Source organism: Oncorhynchus kisutch, unplaced genomic scaffold (assembly GCF_002021735.2).
Source record: "Oncorhynchus kisutch isolate 150728-3 unplaced genomic scaffold, Okis_V2 Okis09a-Okis19a_hom, whole genome shotgun sequence".
NCBI classification, from domain to species: domain Eukaryota; kingdom Metazoa; phylum Chordata; class Actinopteri; order Salmoniformes; family Salmonidae; genus Oncorhynchus; species Oncorhynchus kisutch.
Genome location: NW_022261985.1, coordinates 7,471,220 through 7,495,219, shown reverse-complemented (window position 1 = coordinate 7,495,219; position 24,000 = coordinate 7,471,220). Strand labels below are relative to the sequence as shown.

Below are 24,000 nucleotides of genomic sequence, written 5' to 3'. Positions count from 1 at the left end.
ATTCTACAGGTGTCTGGAACTCTATTGGAGGGATGTGACATCGTTCTATTGGAGGGATGTGACATCGTTCTATTGGAGGGATGGGACATCGTTCTATTGGAGGGATGTGACATCGTTCTATTGGAGGGATGGGACATCGTTCTATTGGAGGGATGTGACATCGTTCTATTGGAGGGATGTGACATCGTTCTATTGGATGGATGTGACATCGTTCTATTGGAGGTGATGTGACATCGTTCTATTGGAGGGATGTGACATCATTCTATTGGAGGGATGTGACATCGTTCTATTGGAGGGATGTGACATCGTTCTATTGGAGGGATGTGACATCTTTCTATTGGAGGGATGGGACATAGTTCTATTGGAGGTGATGTGACATCGTTCTATTGGAGGGATGTGACATCGTTCTATTGGAGGGATGGGACATCGTTCTATTGGAGGGATGTGACATCATTCTATTGGAGGGATGTGACATCTTTCTATTGGAGGGATGGGACATCGTTCTATTGGAGGGATGTGACATCATTCTATTGGAGGGATGTGACATCGTTCTATTGGAGGGATGTGACATCGTTCTATTGGAGGGATGTGACATCGTTCTATTGGAGGGATGTGACATCGTTCTATTGGAGGGATGTGACATCGTTCTATTGGAGGGATGTGACATCATTCTATTGGAGGGATGTGACATCGTTCTATTGGAGGGATGTGACATCGTTCTATTGGAGGGATGTGACATCATTCTATTGGAGGGATGTGACATCATTCTATTGGAGGGATATGACATCGTTCTATTGGAGGGATGTGACATCATTCTATTGGAGGAATGTGACATCGTTCTATTGGAGGGATGTGACATCATTCTATTGGAGGGATGTGACATCATTCTATTGGAGGGATGTGACATCATTCTATTGGAGGAATGTGACATCGTTCTATTGGAGGGATGTGACATCATTCTATTGGAGGGATATGACATCGTTCTTCCACCAGAAATTCAATCGTTTGGTGTTTTTGTTGATGGTGGTTGGAAAACGCTGGTCTCAGGTGCCGCTCCACAATCTCCCAGAAGTGTTCAGTTGGGTTGAGATCTGGAGACTGAAACGGCCAGGTCACATGGTTTATTTCATTTTTCATGCTCATCCAACCATTCAGTGACCACTCCTGACATGTGTATGGGGCATTGTCATTGTATGGGAAAGCATAAAAGCTACCATTACTATGTTAATTGCTTAATTAACTCAGGAACCACACCTGTGTGGAAGCACCTGCTTTCAATATACTTTGTATCCCTCATTTACTCAAGTGTTTCCATTATTCTGGCAGTTACCTGTGCATTGGCATTCTCCAAGAAACATGTGTCTTTCATTTGTCAGTTCTTTGTGTGTTGTTCCACGTGTAGCAGCTACTCTTCCTGTGGTCCTCATTAGCTGTTCCACATGTAGCAGCTACTCTTCCTGTGGTCCTCATTAGCTGTTCCACGTGTAGCAGCTACTCTTCCTGGGGTCCTCATCAGCTGTTCCACGTGTAGCAGCTACTCTTCCTGTGGTGCGCATTAGCTGTTCCACATGTAGCAGCTACTCTTGATGTGGTCCTCATTCGCTGTTCCACGTGTAGCAGCTACTCTTCCTGTGGTCCTCATTAGCTGTTCCACGTGTAGCAGCTACTCTTCCTGGGGTCCTCATTAGCTGTTCCACGTGCAGCAGCTACTCTTCCTGTGGTCCTCATTAGCTGTTCCACGTGTAGCAGCTACTCTTCCTGGGGTCCTCATTAGCTGTTCCACGTGTAGCAGCTGCTCTTCCTGTGGTCCTCATTAGCTGTTCCACGTGCAGCAGCTACTCTTCCTGTGGTCCTCATTAGCTGTTCCACGTGCAGCAGCTACTCTTGCTGGGGCCCTCAGTCTGTCTGTGTGTAGCAGCTGCTCTTCCTGGGGCCCTCAGTCTGTCTGTGTGTAGCAGCTACTATTGCTGGGGTCCTCAGTCTGTCTGTGTGTAGCAGCTGCTCTTGCTGGGGTCCTCAGTCTGTCTGTGTGTCGCAGCTACTTTTGCTGGGGTCCTCAGTCTGTCTGTGTGTAGCAGCTGCTCTTGCTGGGGTCCTCAGTCTGTCTGTGTGTAGCAGCTGCTCTTGCTGGGGCCCTCAGTCTGTGTGTGTTTCGTTCCCAGGTGAAGGACAAGAGGTTAAACAGGAATAGTGCTCCAGAGTGGACAGCCTACTATAACCTCGATGAACTGGGTATGTCTGATGACTCCCTTATAAAACCCATTGTAAATACAAGTTGATTTGGGATTGTTTAACAAAACATTAGGAACACCTTCTGTATAGATACACTGACTGTTCAAAACATTAGGAACACCTTTTGTATAGATACACTGACTGTTCAAAACATTAGGAACACCTTTTGTATAGATACACTGACTGTTCAAAACATTAGGAACACCTGCTGTATAGATACACTGACTGTTCAAAACATTAGGAACACCTGCTGTATAGATACACTGACTGTTCAAAACATTAGGAACACCTGCTGTATAGATACACTGACTGTTCAAAACATTAGGAACACCTGCTGTATAGATACACTGACTGTTCAAAACATTAGGAACACCTTCTGAATAGATGGTCATATAGTTAAACATAATGAATCTGTCCCTTTAACATCTCTGTAGGTGTGTACCGTGTAGACAGGCTCTTAATCTGTCTCTTTAACATCTCTGTAGGTGTGTACCGTGTAGACAGGCTCTTAATCTGTCCCTTTACCATCTCTGTAGGTGTGTACCGTGTAGACAGGCTCTTAATCTGTCCCTTTAACATCTCTGTAGGTGTTTACTGTGTAGACAGGCTCTTAATCTGTCCCTTTAACATCTCTGTAGGTGTTTACTGTGTAGACAGACTCTTAATCTGTCCCTTTAACATCTCTGTAGGTGTGTACCCGTGTAGACAGGCTCTTAATCTGTCCCTTTACCATCTCTGTAGGTGTGTACCGTGTAGACAGGCTCTTAATCTGTCTCTTTAACATCTCTGTAGGTGTGTACCGTGTAGACAGGCTCTTAATCTGTCTCTTTAACATCTCTGTAGGTGTGTACCGTGTAGACAGGCTCTTAATCTGTCCCTTTAACATCTCTGTAGGTGTGTACCGTGTAGACAGACTCTTAATCTGTCCCTTTAACATCTCTGTAGGTGTGTACCGTGTAGACAGACTCTTAATCTGTCCCTTTAACATCTCTGTAGGTGTGTACCGTGTAGACAGACTCTTAATCTGTCCCTTTAACATCTCTGTAGGTGTGTACCGTGTAGACAGACGCTACAGCTCCTACCATGAACAGTACTACAGAGGTAGAGTATGAGACTCCACTATGTCCTTATGAAGAAGACCATCTCATATAACAGAGTGGTTGTCTCTGTTACCCAAAGACTTTCCTGCACTGTAGTGTGTGACTGCATGTGTGCTGTGTGTTGTGTTTGTGTCAGAGTATGTGAGCGGAGCGAGGTGCGGAGTGTGCCCAATTTGACTGGAGCGCGGAGCGAGGAGTGGAACGTGCCCAATTTGACTGGAGCGCGGAGCGAGGAGTGGAACGTGCCCAATTTGACTGGAGCGCGGAGCGAGTTTCCCAAAGGCTGGAACGCCGGCCTTCTCGCCCGCTCCAGTTTCGCTCCAGTACCTCTCCGGCAGCGCTCACTTCATGAGCTCAGGGCGTGCCCGGCCCAGAATGCATTTGTAGGCTACTTGTGTGCTGCTACAGCCCCTTGCTTTAGCTACTGTCATGGAGTTCACTAAATATTTTAATTAAGAAACTGATAAAACACACAGGTGCAACATCACTTACAAAGATGAGGAGGAACCAAGAGCAAGAGAATGAGTGTGGTGATATAGTGTCCACTACTAAAGAAGAGAGGGAGTGTGGTGATATAGTGTCCACTACTAAAGAAGAGAGGGAGTGTGGTGATATAGTGTCCACTACTAAAGAAGAGAGGGAGTGTGGTGATGTAGTGTCCACTACTAAAGAAGAGAGGGAGTGTGGTGATGTAGTGTCCACAACTAAAGAAGTGAGGGAGTGTGGTGATATAGTGTCCACAACTAAAGAAGAGAGGGGTGTGGTGATGTAGTGTCCACTTTTAAAGAAGAGAGGGAGTGTGGTGATGTAGTGTCCACAACTAAAGCGAGTGTCCACAACTAAAGAAGAGAGGGAGTGTGGTGATGTAGTGTCCACAACTAAAGAAGAGAGGGAGTGTGGTGATGTAGTGTCCACTACTAAAGAAGTGAGGGAGTGTGGTGATGTAGTGTCCACAACTAAAGAAGAGAGGGAGTGTGGTGATGTAGTGTCCACAACTAAAGAAGAGAGGGAGTGTGGTGATGTAGTGTCCACAACTAAAGAAGAGAGGGAGTGTGGTGATGTAGTGTCCACAACTAAAGAAGAGAGGGAGTGTGGTAATGTAGTGTCCACTACTAAAGAAGAGAGGGAGTGTGGTGATGTAGTGTCCACAACTAAATAAGAGAGGGAGTGTGGTGATGTAGTGTCCACAACTAAAGAATCACGGTGGAATCTGAAAAGACACCCATCCTGAAAGCATGATGGTGTACTGTGTGCACATGATAACAGACAGGAATGAGGTGGGTAGATAACTACAGTACCAGTCAAAAGTTTGGACACACCTACTCATTCAATAACCAACTAATTGTTAAAAAAATCTAAATATATTTTATATTTGAGATTCTTCAAAGTAGCCACCCTTTGCCTTGATGACAGTTTTGCACACTCTTGCAACACCACTAAGCAAGGGGCACCATGAAGACCAAGGAGCTCTCCAAACAGGTCAGGGACAAAGTTGTGGAGAGGTACAGATCAGGGTTGGGCTTTATGGAAGAGTTGCCAGAAAAAAGCCATTGCTTAAAGAAAAAAATAAGCAAACACTTTTGGTGTTTGGCAAAATCATGTGGGAGACTCCCCAAACATATGGAAGAAGGTACTCTGGTCGGATGAGACTAGAATTGAGCTTTTTGGCCATCAAGGAAAACACTATGTTTGGCACAAACCCAACACCTCTCATCACCCTGAGAACACTATCCCCACAGTGAAGCATGGTGATGGCAGCATCATGCTGTGAGGATGTTTTTCATAGGCAGGGAAACTGGGAAACAGGACTGACTGATGGCGCTAAATACAGGGAAATTCTTGAGGGAAACCTGTTTCAGTCTTCCAGAGATTTGAGACTGGGACGGAGGTTCACCTTCCAGCAGGACAATGACCCTAAGCGTCCTGCTAAAGCAACACTTGAGTGGTTTAAGGGGAAACATTTAAATGTCTTGGAATAGCCTAGTCAAAGCCCAGACCTCAATCCAATTGAGAATCTGTTGTATGACTTAAAGATTGCTGTGCACCAGTGGAACCCATCCAACTTGAAGGAGCTGGAGCAGTTTTGCCTTGAAGAATGGGCAAAAATCCCAGTGGCTAGATGTGCGAAGCTTATAGAGAGAGAGACTTGCAGCTGTAATTTCTGCAAAAGGTGGCTCTACAAAGTATTGACTTTGGGGGGGTGAATAGTTATGCACGCTAAATTTTTCAGTTTTTTTGTCTTATTTCTGGTTTGTTTGACAATAAAACATATTTTGCATCTTCAAAGTGGTAGACATGTTGTGTAAATCAAATTATACAAACCCCCCAAAAAATCTATTTTAATTCCAGGTTGTAAGGCAACAAAATAGGAAAAACGCCAAGGGGGTGGATACTTTCGCAAGCCACTGTAGATTGAGATCACTGGCCACCTTAATAAAAGGATCACCAGTCACTTTAAACAATGCCACGTTAAATAATGTTTACATATCTTACATTACTCACATCACATGTACAGTATATACTGTATCTTATACCATCTACTGCACCTTGCCTATGCCACTCGGCCATCTCTCATCCATATACTGATATGTACATATTCTCATTCACCCCTTTAGATTTGTGTGTATTAGGTAGTTGTTGGGAAACTGTTCGATTTTACTGCACTGTCAGAACTAGATGCACAAGCCTTTCGCTCAATAACATCTGCTAAACATGTGTATGTGACCAATATAATTTGTTTTGATATATATATATATATATTTGCAAAAAATACATATGGGGGATTGGAAATGATGCAGCACTGATAGAAGCCACAATCTATCTGAAATATTAAAGCTGATCTACCCCATAAAAAATATATATACTGTATATATATACACATATAAAAATTATACTTTTCATTCAAATCATATGGTTTGGTTTCAATACTTCAAACCCAAATGGTAATGTAGGTCCCGGCAGTCACAACAATAGATGGGTGTTGGTTAAATGGTATGTCCCGGCAGTCACAACAATAGATGGGTTTTGGTTAAATGGTAGGTCCCGGCAGTCACAACAATAGATGGGTTTTGGTTAAATGGTATGTCCCGGCAGTCACAACAATAGATGGGTGTTGGTTAAATGGTAGGTCCCGGCAGTCACAACAATAGATGGGTGTTGGTTAAATGGTAGGTCCCGGCAGTCACAACAATAGATGGGTGTTGGTTAAATGGTAGGTCCCGGCAGTCACAACAATAGATGGGTGTTGGTTAAATGGTAGGTCCCGGCAGTCACAACAATAGATGGGTGTTGGTTAAATGGTATGTCCAGGCTGTCACAACAATAGATGGGTGTTGGTTAAATGGTATGTCCAGGCAGTCACAACAATAGATGGGTGTTGGTTAAATGGTAGGTCCCGGCAGTCACAACAATAGATGGGTGTTGGTTAAATGGTATGTCCAGGCTGTCACAACAATAGATGGGTGTTGGTTAAATGGTATGTCCAGGTAGTCACAACAATAGATGGGTGTTGGTTAAATGGTATGTCCCGGTAGTCACAACAATAGATGGGTGTTGGTTAAATGGTATGTCCCGGTAGTCACAACAATAGATGGGTGTTGGTTAAATGGTATGTCCAGGCAGTCACAACAATAGATGGGTGTTGGTTAAATGGTATGTCCTGGTAGTCACAACAATAGATGGGTGTTGGTTAAATGGTATGTCCCGGTAGTCACAACAATAGATGGGTGTTGGTTAAATGGTATGTCCAGGCAGTCACAACAATAGATGGGTGTTGGTTAAATGGTATGTCCAGGAAGTCACAACAATAGATGGGTGTTGGTTAAATGGTATGTCCCGGTAGTCACAACAATAGATGGGTGTTGGTTAAATGGTATGTCCCGGTAGTCACAACAATAGATGGGTGTTGGTTAAATGGTATGTCCAGGCAGTCACAACAATAGATGGGTGTTGGTTAAATGGTATGTCCTGGTAGTCACAACAATAGATGGGTGTTGGTTAAATGGTATGTCCCGGTAGTCACAACAATAGATGGGTGTTGGTTAAATGGTATGTCCAGGCAGTCACAACAATAGATGGGTGTTGGTTAAATGGTATGTCCCGGTAGTCACAACAATAGATGGGTGTTGGTTAAATGGTATGTCCAGGCAGTCACAACAATAGATGGGTGTTGGTTAAATGGTATGTCCAGGAAGTCACAACAATAGATGGGTGTTGGTTAAATGGTATGTCCCGGTAGTCACAACAATAGATGGGTGTTGGTTAAATGGTATGTCCCGGTAGTCACAACAATAGATGGGTGTTGGTTAAATGGTATGTCCAGGCAGTCACAACAATAGATGGGTGTTGGTTAAATGGTATGTCCTGGTAGTCACAACAATAGATGGGTGTTGGTTAAATGGTATGTCCCGGTAGTCACAACAATAGATGGGTGTTGGTTAAATGGTATGTCCAGGCAGTCACAACAATAGATGGGTGTTGGTTAAATGGTATGTCCAGGAAGTCACAACAATAGATGGGTGTTGGTTAAATGGTATGTCCAGGTAGTCACAACAATAGATGGGTGTTGGTTAAATGGTATGTCCAGGTAGTCACAACAATAGATGGGTGTTGGTTAAATGGTATGTCCAGGAAGTCACAACAATAGATGGGTGTTGGTTAAATGGTATGTCCAGGTAGTCACAACAATAGATGGGTGTTGGTTAAATGGTATGTCCAGGAAGTCACAACAATAGATGGGTTTTGGTTAAATGGTGATTATAATGAATGGAGGGAATTTGGAGCGACTAGTTGTTTTCTTCTTCCTGTGAGCGAGGTTTTTAGCAGAGCGGTTGGAAAGAACGTGGAGCGCCGGAGCGTTGCACCGCAATGAGCAGGATTTCAGACCACTCAACACCGCTCTGTAAGCAATGAGCCGGATTTCAGACCACTCAACACCGCTCTGTAAGAAATGAGCGGGATTTCAGACCACTCAACACCACTCTGTAAGCAATGAGCGGGATTTCAGACCACTCGACACCGCTCTGAAAGCAATGAGCGGGATTTCAGACCACTCAACACCGCTCTGTAAGCAATGAGCGGGATTTCAGACCACTCAACACCGCTCACATACTCTGGTTTGTGTATGAACTGATGTGTATGAACTGATGTGTGTGTTTTGACCTCTGTCTCTCTCTCTCCACAGGGCACGCCTGTGATCTCCTCCTCTGTGTGTGTTCCTTCCTCCTGATGGTCTCACACACTCCTCTCTGGTCCTCTCATCCAGTCTCTACCTAACACACTCCTCTCTCCTCCTCTCCTCCAGTCTCTACCTAACACAGTCCTCTCTCCTCCTCTCCTCCAGTCTCTACCTAACACACTCCTCTCTCCTCCTCTCCTCCAGTCTCTACCAAACACAGTCCTCTCTGGTCCTCTCCTCCTCTCCTCCAGTCTCTACCTAACACAGTCCTCTCTCCTCCTCTCCTCCAGTCTCTACCTAACACAGTCCTCTCTGGTCCTCTCCTCCTCTCCTCCAGTCTCTAACTAACACAACACCCCATAAACAAACTCACTACTTTTGGATGTAAATGCTTTATACTGTGATATGTTACTAATAGTGTGAATGTTGTGTCCTGTGTAATTTACCCTGTACTCTGTTTTTAATTGTTTATCTACAGGTTGTCAGTGGATAAGAGTTTTCACTTCTCTTACCTCCCGGGGTAGAATTATAATCTCATGTTGTATTCGTCTTCCCAATGTTGATATGACAAATGCATTGAAAGGCTGACAATGTCATCGCTGATATCAGAATCATTCGCAAACAGATACCTTCACCTTGTTAAAAAAAAGTGTTCCCGTGTTCCTGCTTCTCAGTGTGTTATTTGTCTTTGTCAGACTACATGAAGGGTTCCCTGTCCAGCACCTGCTCTCTGAACAGTGAGAACCCCTACGCCACCATCAATGACCCGCTGGCTGTGGCCTGTAAACACACAGAGAGCAGCTATGTAGAGATGAAGAGTCCTGTCCACCACGACATGTCCTACTGCTCCTCTGCTATAGTCACCACCACCGCCACACACACCTCCAGCAAGAATGTCTATGATGTGGGTGAGTTATAGATATATAGTTATGTAGATGTCCTACTGGGTGAGTTATAGATATATAGTTATGTAGATGTCCTACTGGGTGAGTTATAGATATATAGTTATGTAGATGTCCTACTGGGTGAGTTATAGGTATATAGTTATGTAGATGTCCTACTGGGTGAGTTCTAGATATATAGTTATGTAGATGTCCTACTGGGAGAGGTATAGATATATAGTTATGTAGATATATAGTTATGTAGATGTCCTACTGGGTGAGTTATAGATATATAGTTATGTAGATGTCCTACTGGGTGAGGTATAGATATATAGTTATGTAGATATATAGTTATGTAGATGTCCTACTGGGTGAGTTATAGATATATAGTTATGTAGATATATAGTTATGTAGATGTCCTACTGGGTGAGTTATAGATATATAGTTATGTAGATATATAGTTATGTAGATATCCTACTGGGTGAGTTACGGGGGATGTAGGGTCATCGACATCCCTTTAGTTCTGGAGAAGATCACGAGGAAGTTGAATTTGTTTCAGTCTGTTGTTTATGTCTGTTGTTTCAGTCTGTTGTCTATATCTGTTGTTTCAGTCTGTTGTTTCAGTCTGTTGTTTCAGTCTGTTGTCTATGTCTGTTGTCTCTGTCTGTTGTCTATGTCTGTTGTTTCAGTCTGTTGTCTATGTCTGTTGTTTCAGTCTGTTGTTTCAGTCTGTTGTCTATGTCTGTTGTCTCTGTCTGTTGTCTTTGTCTGTTGTCGGTCTGTTCTCTCTCTCTGTCTGAGGGGGTTATACTACTTGTATGAAGTGTTTGAATGATCAATTTGATTAGTCAGAAATGTTCAAGCCTCTCTTTCTCTCTTCATCCCTCCATCCCCCTATCTATATCCCTCCATCCCCCTATCTATATCCCTCCATCTATATCCCTCCATCCCCCTATCTATATCCCTCCATCCCCCTATCTATATCCCTCCATCCCCCTATCTCTATCCCTCCATCTATATGCCTCCATCCCCCTATCTATATCCCTCCATCCCCCTATCTATATCCCTCCATCCCCCTATCTATATCCCTCCATCCCCCTATCTATATCCCCCTATCTATATCCCTCCATCCCTCCATCCCCCTATCTCTATCCCTCCATCCCCCTATCTCTATCCCTCCATCTATATCCCTCCATCCCCCTATCTATATCCCTCCATCCCTCTATCCCTCCATCCCCCTATCTATATCCCTCCATCCCTCTATCTATATCACTCAATCCCTCCATCCCCCTATCTCTATCCCTCCATCTCTATCCCTCCATCTATATCCCTCCATCCCCCTATCTATATCCCTCCATCCCCCTATCTCTATCCCTCCATCTATATCCCTCCATCCCCCTATCTATATCCCTCCATCCCCCTATCTCTATCCCTCCATCTATATCCCTCCATCCCCCTATCTATATCCCTCCATCACTTCATCCCCCCTTTAGAACCCAAGGTGAGTGTTCTCCAGGGCTGTAACGGTGTGGTGGTTCCCACGTACCCTCAGAACCCGTACGACCTCCCCAGGAACAGCCACATCCCCAGCCACTACGACCTGCTGCCCCTGAGACACAGCCAGAGCTACAGCCCTACACACAGCCAGGACCACAGCCACCAGAGCCACAGCCCACCCTTGCCTGGCAGCCCTACCAGCTCCCTGCTATAGACAGACCACTCCCGAACGCTGGGCCGCGACCTTAGACCTATGACTTACTGTTGGGGCACGGTCTGCTCCATCTGGGGTTGCGGATAAAGACTGTAATGTGACTATAGAGACAAAGTACCAGTGCAACATCAATGTTGGTGGACATACTAGATTATATACCAACAGAAGCTCTGTGTGGACTCACTGCTGTGTGGACTCACTGCTGTGTGGACTCACTGCTGTGTGGACTCACTGCCGTGTGGACTCACTGCTGTGTGGACTCACTGCCGTGTGGACTCACTGCTGTGTGGACTCACTGCTGTGTGGACTCACTGTCGTGTGGACTCACTACCGTGTGGACTCACTGCTGTGTAGACTCACTGACGTGTGGACTCACTGCCGTGTGGACTCACTGATGTGTGGACTCACTGCTGTGTGGACTCACTGACGTGTGGACTCACTACCGTGTGGACTCACTGCTGTGTGGACTCACTGATGTGTGGACTCACTACCGTGTGGACTCACTGCTGTGTGGACTCACTGACGTGTGGACTCACTGACGTGTGGACTCACTGCTGTGTGGACTCACTGACGTGTGGACTCACTGCTGTGTGGACACACTGCTGTGTGGACTCACTGCTGTGTGGACTCACTGCTGTGTGGACTCACTGACGTGTGGACTCACTGCTGTGTGGACTCTCTGCTGTGTGGACTCTCTGCTGTGTGGACTCACTGCTGTGTGGACTCACTGCTGTGTGGACTCACTGCTGTGTGGACTCACTGCTGTGTGAGACTGCTGTGTGGACTCACTGACGTGTGGACTCACTGCTGTGTGGACTCACTGACGTGTGGACTCACTGCTGTGTGGACACACTGCTGTGTGGACTCACTGCTGTGTGGACTCACTGCTGTGTGGACTCACTGACGTGTGGACTCACTGCTGTGTGGACTCTCTGCTGTGTGGACTCTCTGCTGTGTGGACTCACTGCTGTGTGGACTCACTGCTGTGTGGACTCACTGCTGTGTGGACTCACTGCTGTGTGAGACTGCTGTGTGGACTCACTGCTGTGTGGACTCACTGCTGTGTGGACTCACTGCTGTGTGGACTGCTGTGTGAGACTGCTGTGTGGACTGCTGTGTGGACTCACTGATGTGTGGACTCACTGCTGTGTGGACTCACTGCTGTGTGGACTCACTGCTGTGTGGACTCACTGACGTGTGGACTCACTGCTGTGTGGACTCACTGCTGTGTGGACTCACTGTCGTGTGGACTCACTGACGTGTGGACTCACTGCTGTGTGGACTCACTGCTGTGTGGACTCACTGCTGTGTGGACTCACTGCTGTGTGGACTCACTGCTGTGTGGACTGCTGTGTGAGACTGGATAAAGCATACTGAACGTGTAATATATTCCAGCTATGTGAAGTGTCTGAGGAAGACACTGGGAAGTCATATAACTACAGGAGATGTGTGGCACCCTCTTTGTTTACACTCTGGCTCAGTGGAGGACACACACACACATCCTAGGAAAGGAAGGAAAGACACACACACACATCCTAGGAAAGGAAGGAAGGACACACACACACATCCTAGGGAAGGAAGGAAGGACACACACACACATCCTAGGAAAGGAAGGAAGGACACACACACATCCTAGGGAAGGAAGGGAGGACACACACACACATCCTAGGAAAGGAAGGAAGGACAGACACACACACACTATGAAACAGACCAGTGGAGTCATGAACACAAAATATCATGGACCGATATATAGTCATGCCTGGCTCAGTGATTCTATTCCATGTCTGGATTGGGTGACCAGAGAACCAACCAGGCTGCCCCTAGAGGAGGACAAAACCACCAGAAACCAACCAGGCTGCCACTAGAGGAGGACAAACCCACCAGGAACCAACCAGGCTGCCCCTAGAGGAGGACAAACCCACCAGGAACCATCAGGCTGCCCCTAGAGGAGGACAAAACCACCAGGAACCATCAGGCTGCCCCTAGAGTAGGACAAACCCACCAGGAACCAACCAGGCTGCCCCTAGAGGAGGACAAAACCACCAGGAACCATCAGGCTGCCTCTAGAGGAGGACAAACCCACCAGGAACCAACCAGGCTGCCCCTAGAGGAGGACAAAACCACCAGGAACCAACCAGGCTGCCCCTAGAGGAGGACAAAACCACCAAGAACCAACCAGGCTGCCCCTAGAGGAGGACAAAACCACCAGGAACCATCAGGCTGCCTCTAGAGGAGGACAAACCCACCAGGAACCAACCAGGCTGCCCCTAGAGGAGGACAAAACCACCAGGAACCAACCAGGCTGCCCCTAGAGGAGGACAAACCCACCAGGAACCAACCAGGCTGCCCCTAGAGGAGGACAAACCCACCAGGAACCAACCAGGCTGCCCCTAGAGGAGGACAAAACCACCAGAAACCAACCAGGCTGCCCCTAGAGGAGGACAAAACCACCAGGAACCAACCAGGCTGCCACTAGAGGAGGACAAAACCACCAGGAACCATCAGGCTGCCTCTAGAGGAAGAGAAACCACCAGGAAGTAACCAGGCTGCCTCTAGAGGAAGAGAAACCACCAGGAAGTAACCAGGCTGCCACTAGAGGAGGACAAAACCACCAGGAAGTAACCAGGCTGCCCCTAGAGGAGGACAAAACCACCAGGAACCATCAGGCTGCCTCTAGAGGAGGACAAACCCACCAGGAACCAACCAGGCTGCCCCTAGAGGAGGACAAAACCACCAGGAACCATCAGGCTGCCTCTAGAGGAAGAGAAACCACCAGGAAGTAACCAGGCTGCCACTAGAGGAGGACAAAACCACCAGGAACCATCAGGCTGCCTCTAGAGGAGGACAAAACCACCAGGAAGTAACCAGGCTGCCCCTAGAGGAGGACAAAACCACCAGGAACCATCAGGCTGCCTCTAGAGGAAGAGAAACCACCAGGAAGTAACCAGGCTGCCCCTAGAGGAGGACAAAACCACCAGGAAGTAACTAGGCTGCCCCTAGAGGAGGACAAAACCACCAGGAAGTAACTAGGCTGCCTCTAGAGGAAGAGAAACCACCAGGAAGTAACCAGGCTGCCCCTAGAGGAGGACAAAACCACCAGGAAGTAACCAGGCTGCCACTAGAGGAGGACAAAACCACCAGGAAGTAACCAGGCTGCCGCTAGAGGAGGACAAAACCACCAGGAAGTAACTAGGCTGCCACTAGAGGAGGACAAAACCACCAGGAAGTAACTAGGCTGCCTCTAGAGGAGGACAAAACCACCAGGAAGTAACCAGGCTGCCTCTAGAGTAGGACAAAACCACCAGGAAGTAACTAGGCTGCCTCTAGAGGAGGACAAAACCACCAGGAAGTAACTAGGCTGCCACTAGAGGAGGACAAAACCACCAGGAAGTAACTAGGCTGCCTCTAGAGGAGGACAAAACCACCAGGAAGTAACCAGGCTGCCCCTAGAGGAGGACAAAACCACCAGGAAGTAACTAGGCTGCCTCTAGAGGAAGAGAAACCACCAGGAATAACCAGGCTGCCTCTAGAGGAAGAGAAACCACCAACTGTCTCAGATGAGACCAGCTTGGAGCATCATCAAAAGGACATTATATCTGCCTTTCTATCAGGCAGTGGACTGGAGAAGTAATACGAGACAGTCATTACAGGACCTGAATGGGGACTGACTGGGCTTGGATTCCCTGTTCTATTGTATATTGATATCGCCAGCAACACAGCTAACACTCATGTAACTGCAGATGAAGGAGAAGAGACAATGACAGTTCCCAGACAAACCAGGATTGTATTAATTAGGCACCGACGTCTTTGAAAGAATTTTTTTAATTTTACCTTTATTTAACCAGGCAAGTCAGTTAAGAACACATTCTTATTTACAATGACGGCCTGGGAACAATGGGTTAACTGCCTTGTTCAGGGGCAGAACGACAGATTTGTACCTTGTCAGCTCGGGGATTTGAACTTGCAACCTTCCAGTTACTAGTCCAACACTCTAACCACTAGGCTACGCTGCCGCCCCGAAGACAACGGACTGAAACAGGGAGGCACTACCTTTTTCGTTTTCCATTGCAAAACGTTTTTCAACGTTGTGCACTAAATGAATACAACCCATGGTTATATACTGTATAAAAATATATATATCTATAAAAAATTTGACACATCTTTCCTTATTTCATGTTTACATGTTTAGGATCCTTGAACGGGTCCATATTTTCTCCTTTTGGGGGAAAAGTTCTCGTTTTTGTATGTATTGTATATAAAGTTAAGGGATTGAATGTTGGCGTTGACAGTATTGTTAGTGACTTTATGTTGTGTAATGCTGGTATATGTGCATGAATCTACGGATAGTAGTATACAGAGAATACCCCGAATGTCATTGTTAAACTATTTGGTACAAACAAACTGTTATTTCTTAGACTTTACCCATATTCACCCACTGACCGTTTTGAACATGGGAATGAGTCCTAGTTGAACTGCTTTACAAGAATATGCAGAGACACGAAGGAAACAGACAACTGTTTAAGGAAGTATTTATGCTGCCAAAATGTTCACTGGAGATTCAGAAGTCCCATTTCCAAATGTAGCACCATTGTTAGAGAAACCAGTTAATATTTTGTGAACGATGCGCAGCACCATTTTAAGTTACAGTAACACTGTAATGATTATATATATAGTATACTTACACCCTGTGACACAATCCAATGTGATAATGACAGAACTATTACACTGATCTCTTTCTCTACATGGATATTTCACCAATTCAGCCACTAACAATGACATGTTTATAACAGGCCTGATTCAGACTTGAGGTAAGTAACACTCAACAAGACAACATATCCGTGTCTGAATTGGGCCCAACATGAGTAACAGGACAATCATACACAACACAGTATTGGCGTTTTTTTTTCTCTCATCATGGCTTTGTTAGTTTGTTACTTGATATTTCTCCTCGTAAGGATAAGAGGTACGTCCCAACTCGCACCCTACTCCCTTCATAGTGCACCAGAGCACTGGTCAAAAGTGGTTCACTACTAAAAGTTTAGGGTGCCATTTGGGACATAATCTAGAATTGCCATAGTCTGTTGTAACCTAGTAGTACCCAACGCTGCTTTGAACTTTTTCCTATTTGAAAGTGTTTTCAACTTCAATAAAGATGCCATAGCTCAGGGCTCGGGGGGAGTGTTTGTCTTGTCTGGGGGAGGTATGTAGCCTAGCGGACCAGTAACCGGAAGGTCGCTGGTTCGAATCCCGAACTGATTAGGTCAAAAAATATTGAGCAGTGCACATAACCCTAGTTGCTCTGGATAAGAGTTGTCTCTACTGTGACTTACTGCTCACCAGGGTTGTTGGTTCCACTTTTCTGGGCTCTGTGTTTTACTTAACAAATAAGGAACACTCAAAATGTGAACTTATAAATAATAACAGTTTGGATCAAATTACAGCTGTAGACAGAAGTCACAGATCAAACATCACACATACAACTGATGTCTCACCTGAGTTCTGCCCCAAACAAAAGAACGACAGGATCTCATATACCCCAAGATCAAACCTTATGTTGTGACCTCCACCTTATGGTGTGACCTCCACCTTATGGTGTACCTCCACCTTATGGTCAGACCTCCACCTTATGTTGTGACCTCCACCTTATGGTCAGACCTCCACCTTATGTTGTGACCTCCACCTTATGGTGTGACCTCCACCTTATGTTGTGACCTCCACCTTATGGTGTGACCTCCACCTTATGTTGTGACCTCCACCTTATGGTCAGACCTCCACCTTATGATCAGATCTCCACCGTATGGTCAGACCTCCACCTTATGTTGTGACCTCCACCTTATGGTCAGACCTCCACCTTATGATCAGATCTCCACCGTATGGTCAGACCTCCACCTTATGTTGTGACCTCCACCTTATGGTCAGACCTCCACCTTATGTTGTGACCTCCACCTCATGGTCAGACCTCCACTTTATGTTGTGACCTCCACCTCATGGTCAGACCTCCACCTTATGATCAGATCTCCACCTTATGGTCAGACCTCCACCTTATGGTGTGACCTCCACCTTATGGTGTGACCTCCACCTTAGGTTATGACCTCCACCTTATGGTGTGACCTCCACCTTATGGTGTGACCTCCACCTTATGGTGTGACCTCCACCTTATGGTCAGACCTCCACCTTATGGTCAGACCTCCACCTGATGATGTGACCTCCACCTTATGGTGTGACCTCCACCTTATCTTAAGACCTCCACCTTAGGGTATTGACCTCCACCTTATGGTGTGACCTCCCTTAGGGTATGACCTCCACCTTATGGTGTGACCTCCACCTTATGGTATGACCTCCACCTTATGGTGTGACCTACATCTTATGGTATGACCTCCACTTTATGGTGTGACCTACATCTTATGGTGTGACCTCCACCTTATGTTGTGACCTCCACCTTATGATGTGACCTCCACCTTATGGTCAGACCTCCACCTTATGGTGTGACCTCCACCTTATGATGTGACCTCCACCTTATGATGTGACCTCCACCTTATGATGTGACCTCCACCTTAGGGTATGACCTCCACCTTATGGTGTGACCTCCACTTTATGGTGTGACCTCCCTTAGGGTATGACCTCCACCTTATGGTGTGACCTCCACCTTATGGTATGACCTCCAACTTATGGTGTGACCTACATCTTATGGTATGACCTCCACTTTATGGTGTGACCTACATCTTATGGTGTGACCTCCACCTTATGTTGTGACCTCCACCTTATGATGTGACCTCCACCTTATGGTCAGACCTCCACCTTATGATGTGACCTCCACCTTATGGTCAGACCTCCACCTTATGGTGTGACCTCCACCTTATGGTGTGACCTCCACCTTATGATGTGACCTCCACCTTATGGTCAGACCTCCACCTTAGGGTGTGACCTCCACCTTATGGTGTGACCTCCACTTTATGGTGTGACCTCCCTTAGGGTATGACCTCCACCTTATGGTGTGACCTCCACCTTATGGTATGACCTCCACCTTATGGTGTGACCTCCGCCTTAGGGTATGACCTCCACCTTATGGTGTGACGTCCACCTTATGATGTGACCTCCACCTTATGATGTGACCTCCACCTTATGATGTGACCTCCACCTTATGGTGTGACCTCCACCTTATGGTGTGACCTCCACCTTATGGTGTGACCTCCACCTTATGATGTGACCTCCACCTTATGATGTGACCTCCACCTTATGGTGTGACCTCCACCTTATGGTTTGACCTCCACCTTATGGTCAGACCTCCACCTTATGGTGTGACCTCCACCTTATGATGTGACCTCCACCTTATGGTGTGACCTCCACCTTATGATGTGACCTCCACCTTATGATGTGACCTCCACCTTATGGTCAGACCTCCACCTTATGGTGTGACCTACACCTTATGGTGTGACCTCCACCTTATGGTGTGACCTCCTATGTCCAAAACCCTGCATGTGCAGCTAAAAGACCAAGTTATTCTAAACACAAAGTTTCTGAGAACCTGTCTCAGCGGTATACAAATCTGCCCTTGTTTCAGAGGAAACCTTATGGTTATAATGCATCAGCTTTATTTTCTCCAAGTCTTCAGGGACTATTGTGATCCAAAGACCACATCTGAAGTGAATCTTGCTTTTAGATGTTGTAATATTATTTAAAGGGTTAGCGTTACAAAGTTAATAGCTTCCTTTATTTCTTAAAGATCTCAATGCCAAACTTAACATGGTTCATCACGGTAATGACCCTAAAAATTTTTTCCTGATTGATCAATAACTCAGCCATCTCTTAACCAATCCCTTAGTCAAATGAAGTTGATATAATATACCATACATACACATTGTGTTTGGTCTTATGGTTCATGAGAAACCCATTTTTTTTTTTTTCAAAAGTTTTCCAAAATGTCCAATATGGAGAAGAATCCTTATGGGTCCTTGAGGCACATTTGTTTAGCAGGAGTAAAAACACCTACATACAAAGTTTCAAGTCTCTAGGTCAAACGGGGCGACGCATATCAGGGTTGAAGTGAGACTTCTTATAACAGCGCCACCTATAGGCCAGTCTGTGCCATTCTTTCACCAAGTCACTCATGGGCTCTAGTGTCTGTGTGCCAAATTAGAACACAAATATTTACCAATCTATTGAGTTATTTGACCATGTCAAGACACCAAAAATTGTATACAGTAAAGAACAATACGATTGACAGCCAATGATCTATTTTGATTGACCCTGAAGGATTACAATTGATTATGGGGTCTTCTAAAGATCTCCACCATTGATTATGTTGTTACTAGTTTGCTTACGTGCCATTGTACTAATGCTCACTGTATAGCTGAATATTGAGGCCTCTGTCTGTGTCTAGAAAAACCCGCAGCCGGCGTCTGTGAGAGAAGGTGAGAAAAGGGGACTGAGGGTGACAGCGGAGTGGCACCACTATAGATGTCATTGGCACCACTATAGATGTCATCCACTATAGATGTCATTGGCACCACTATATATGTCATTGGCACCACTATAGATCTCATTGGCACCACTATAGATGTCATCGGCACCACTATAGATGTCATCGGCACCACTATAGATGTCATTGGCACCACTATAGATGTCATTGGCACCACTATATATCTCATTGGCACCACTATAGATGTTATTGGCACCACTATAGATCTCATTGGCACCACTATAGATTTCATTGGCACCAGCGGCACCATAGGATCTAGAGGAATACCTATTGATCAAGTGGACTTTGTTTCATGCAAAATGATGTCAGATTTAAATGATGAAGATAAACAATATGAAATGTCTTGTATTTTTTTTGTAATCTTGTAGTATTTCTGTATTATCACATATTGTTTCCGTTTTATGTGGCTTGCGTAGTCGGCATATATATATATATATATATATATACACTCAATACATGAAGGAAAGGCTTTAAGAATGATTACCTGCTTCATTCAAAATAACCAACCTACATTAATAGACTAACTTAATTTGCATCACCCTGTGGTATTGAGATAACCACGGTAATGCTTTCACTGGATGGCACATAAAGGAAGATAGTTCCTACATGATAGAGTGGCCTGCTTTGTTATCTAACTGATCTGCTGTCCTTTCTGTCATCCTGTGAACCCCGTTCATTGCTGCTCTCTGCTATTTTTCCAATTTCACATTGAATTGTAATTTCAGTGTAATTGACCCCCAACCGTGCTGCTCGCCATGTATTCCGCGACAGAAAATACTGTCAGATAATTTGTTACCAAATTAAACGTTATTCTGCCTTTGTATGTAAATACCAACTAAGAGAGTTGAAATGTTTATGGACAGATACCTATAACCACTAGGATAACCACTAATGTTTATGGACAGACACACTATACCACTAGATACCACTAATGTTATGGACAGACACACTATATACCACTAGATACCACTAATGTTTATGGACAGATACACTATACCACTAGATACCACTAATGTTATGGACAGACACACTATACCACTAGATACCACTAAGGTTATGGACAGACACACTATACCACTAGATACCACTATGTTTATGGACAGATACACTATACCACTAGATACCACTAATGTTTATGGACAGACACACTATACCACTAGATACCACTAATTGTTTATGGACAGACACCACTATACCACTAGATACACTTAATGTTTAGGACAGATACACTATACCACTAGATACCACTAATGTTTATGGACAGACACACTATACCACTAGATACCACTAATGTTTATGGACAGATACACTATACCACTAGTACACTATTACCCCACTAGATTACCACTAATGTTTATGGACAGACACACTATACCACTAGATACCACTAATGTTATGGACATGATACACTATACCACTAGATACCACTAATGTTTATGGACGATACACTATACACTAGATACCACTAATGTTTATGGAACAGATACACTATACCACACTAAGATACCACTAATGTTTATGGACAGACACACTATACCACTAGATACCACTAATGTTTATGGACAGATACACTATACCACTATACCACTAATTTTGGACAGAGTACACTATACCACTAGATACCACTAATGTTTATGGACAGATACACTATACCACTAGATACACTAATGTTTATGGACAGATACACTATACCACTAGATACCACTATGTTTATGGACAGATACACTATACCACTAGATACCACTAATGTTTTATGGACAGATCACACTATACCACTAGATACCCACAATGTTTATGGACAAGACACACTATACCACTAGATACCACTAATGTTTATGGACAGACACACTATACCACTAGATACCACTATGTTTATGGAACCACTAAGTTTTCTATGTTTAGACAGACCACTATACCACTAGATACCACTAATGTTTATGGACAGACACACTATACCACTAAGATACCACTAATGTTTATGGACAGACACACTATACCACTAGATACCACTAAGGTTTATGGGACAGATACACTATACCACTAGATACCACTAATGTTTATGGACAGACACACTATACCACTAGATACCACTAATGTTTATGGACAGACACACTATAACCACTAGATACCACTAATGTTTATGGACAGACACACTATACCACTAGATACCACTAATGTTTATGGACAGATACACTATACCACTAATACCACTCATGTTTATTGGACAGACACACTATACCACTAGATACCACTAATGTTTATGGACAGATACACTATACCAATAGATACCACTAAGTTTATGGACAGACACACTATACCACTAGATACCACTAAGGTTTATGGACAGACACACTACCACGAGATACCACTAATGTTTATGGACAGATACAACTATACCACTAGAGAACACTAATGTTTATGGACAGATACACTATACCATAGATACCACTAATGTTATGGACAGATACACTATACCACTAATACCACTAATGTTTATGGACAGATACACTATACCCACTAGATACCACTAATGTTTATGGACAATTACACTATACCACTAGATACCACTAATGTTTATGGACAGATACACTATACCACTAGATACCACTAATGTTTATGGACAGATACACTATACCACTAGATACCACTAATGGTTTAGGACAGATACACTATACCACTAATACCACTAATGTTTAGGACAGATACCTATACCACTAGATACCACTAATGTTTATGGACAGATACACTATACCACTAGATACAATAATGTTTATGGACAGATACACTATACCACTAGATCCCACTAATGTTTATGGACAACACACTATACCACTAGATACCACTAATGTTTATGGACCGATACACTATACCACTAGATACCACTAATGGTTTATGGACAGATACACTATACCACTAGATACCACTAATGTTATGGACGAATACACTATACCACTAGATACCACTAATGTTTATGGACAGACACACTATACCACTAGATACCACAATGTTAGGGACAGATACACTATACCACTAGATACCCACTAATGTTTTTTATGGACAGACAAACACTATACCACTAGATACCACTAATGTTTATGGACAGATACACTATACCACTAGATACCACTAATGTTTATGGACAGATACACTATACCACTAGATACCACTAATGTTTATGGACAGACACACTATACCACTAGATACCACTAATGTTTATGGACAGATACACTATACCACTAGATACCACTAATGTTTATGGACAGATACACTATACCACTAGATACCACTAATGTTTATGGACAGAGACACACTATACCACTAGATACCACTAATGTTTATGGACAGACACACTATACCACTAGATACCACTAATGTTTATGGACAGAAACACTATACCACTAGATACCACTAATGTTTATGGACAGAACACTATACCACTAGATACCACTAATGTTTATGGACAGACACACTATACCACTAGATACCACTAATGTTTATGGACAGATACACTATACACTAGATACCACTAAATGTTATGGACAGACACACTATACCACTAGAACCACTAATGTTTATGGACAGACACACTATACCACTAGATACCACTAATGTTATGGACAGATACACTATACCACTAGATACCACTAATGTTTATGGACAGACACACTATACCACTAGATACCACTAATGTTTATGGACAGATACACATATACCACTAGATACCACTAATGTTTATGGACAGACACATATACCACTAGATACCACTAATGTTTATGGACAGATACACTATACCACTAGATACCCATAAGTTTATGGACAGATACACTATACCACTAGATACCACTAATGTTTATGGACAGATACACTATACCACTAGATACCACTAATGTTTATGGACAGATACACTATACCACTAGATACCACTATGTTTATGGACAGATACACTATACCACTAGATACCACTAATGTTTATGGACAGAGTACACTATACCACTAGATACCACTAATGTTTATGGACAGATACACTATACCACTAGATACCACTAATGTTATGGACAGACACTATACCACTAGATACCACTAATGTTTATGGACAGATACATATACCACTAGATACCACTAATGTTTATGGACAGATACACTATACCACTAGATACCACTAATGTTTATGGACGATACACTATACCACTAGATACCACTAATGTTTATGGACAGATACACTTACCACTAGATACCACTAATGTTTATGGACAGACACACTATACCACTAGATACCACTAAGTTTATGGACAGATACACCCTATACCACTAGATACCACTAATGTTTATGGACAGATACACTATACCACTAGATACCACTAATGTTTATGGACAGACACACTATACCACTAGATACCACTAATGTTTATGGACAGATACAC

At 44.2% G+C, this 24,000-nt stretch overlaps 1 protein-coding gene across 1 annotated transcript in view; it reads left to right on the top strand.

Moving 5' to 3' along the window:
• LOC116360610 (multiple epidermal growth factor-like domains protein 11) overlaps positions 1 to 11,746 on the top strand; it is a 45,380-nt gene extending 33,634 nt beyond the window's left edge. The window contains exons 8-9 of the mRNA XM_031815555.1: positions 9,204 to 9,416; positions 10,883 to 11,746. Of these exons, the coding sequence (XP_031671415.1) occupies positions 9,204 to 9,416; positions 10,883 to 11,100 (431 nt within the window). The 3' untranslated portion in view covers positions 11,101 to 11,746. The remainder of the gene's footprint in view (positions 1 to 9,203; positions 9,417 to 10,882) is intronic.
• The last annotated feature ends 12,254 nt before the right edge of the window (positions 11,747 to 24,000 follow it).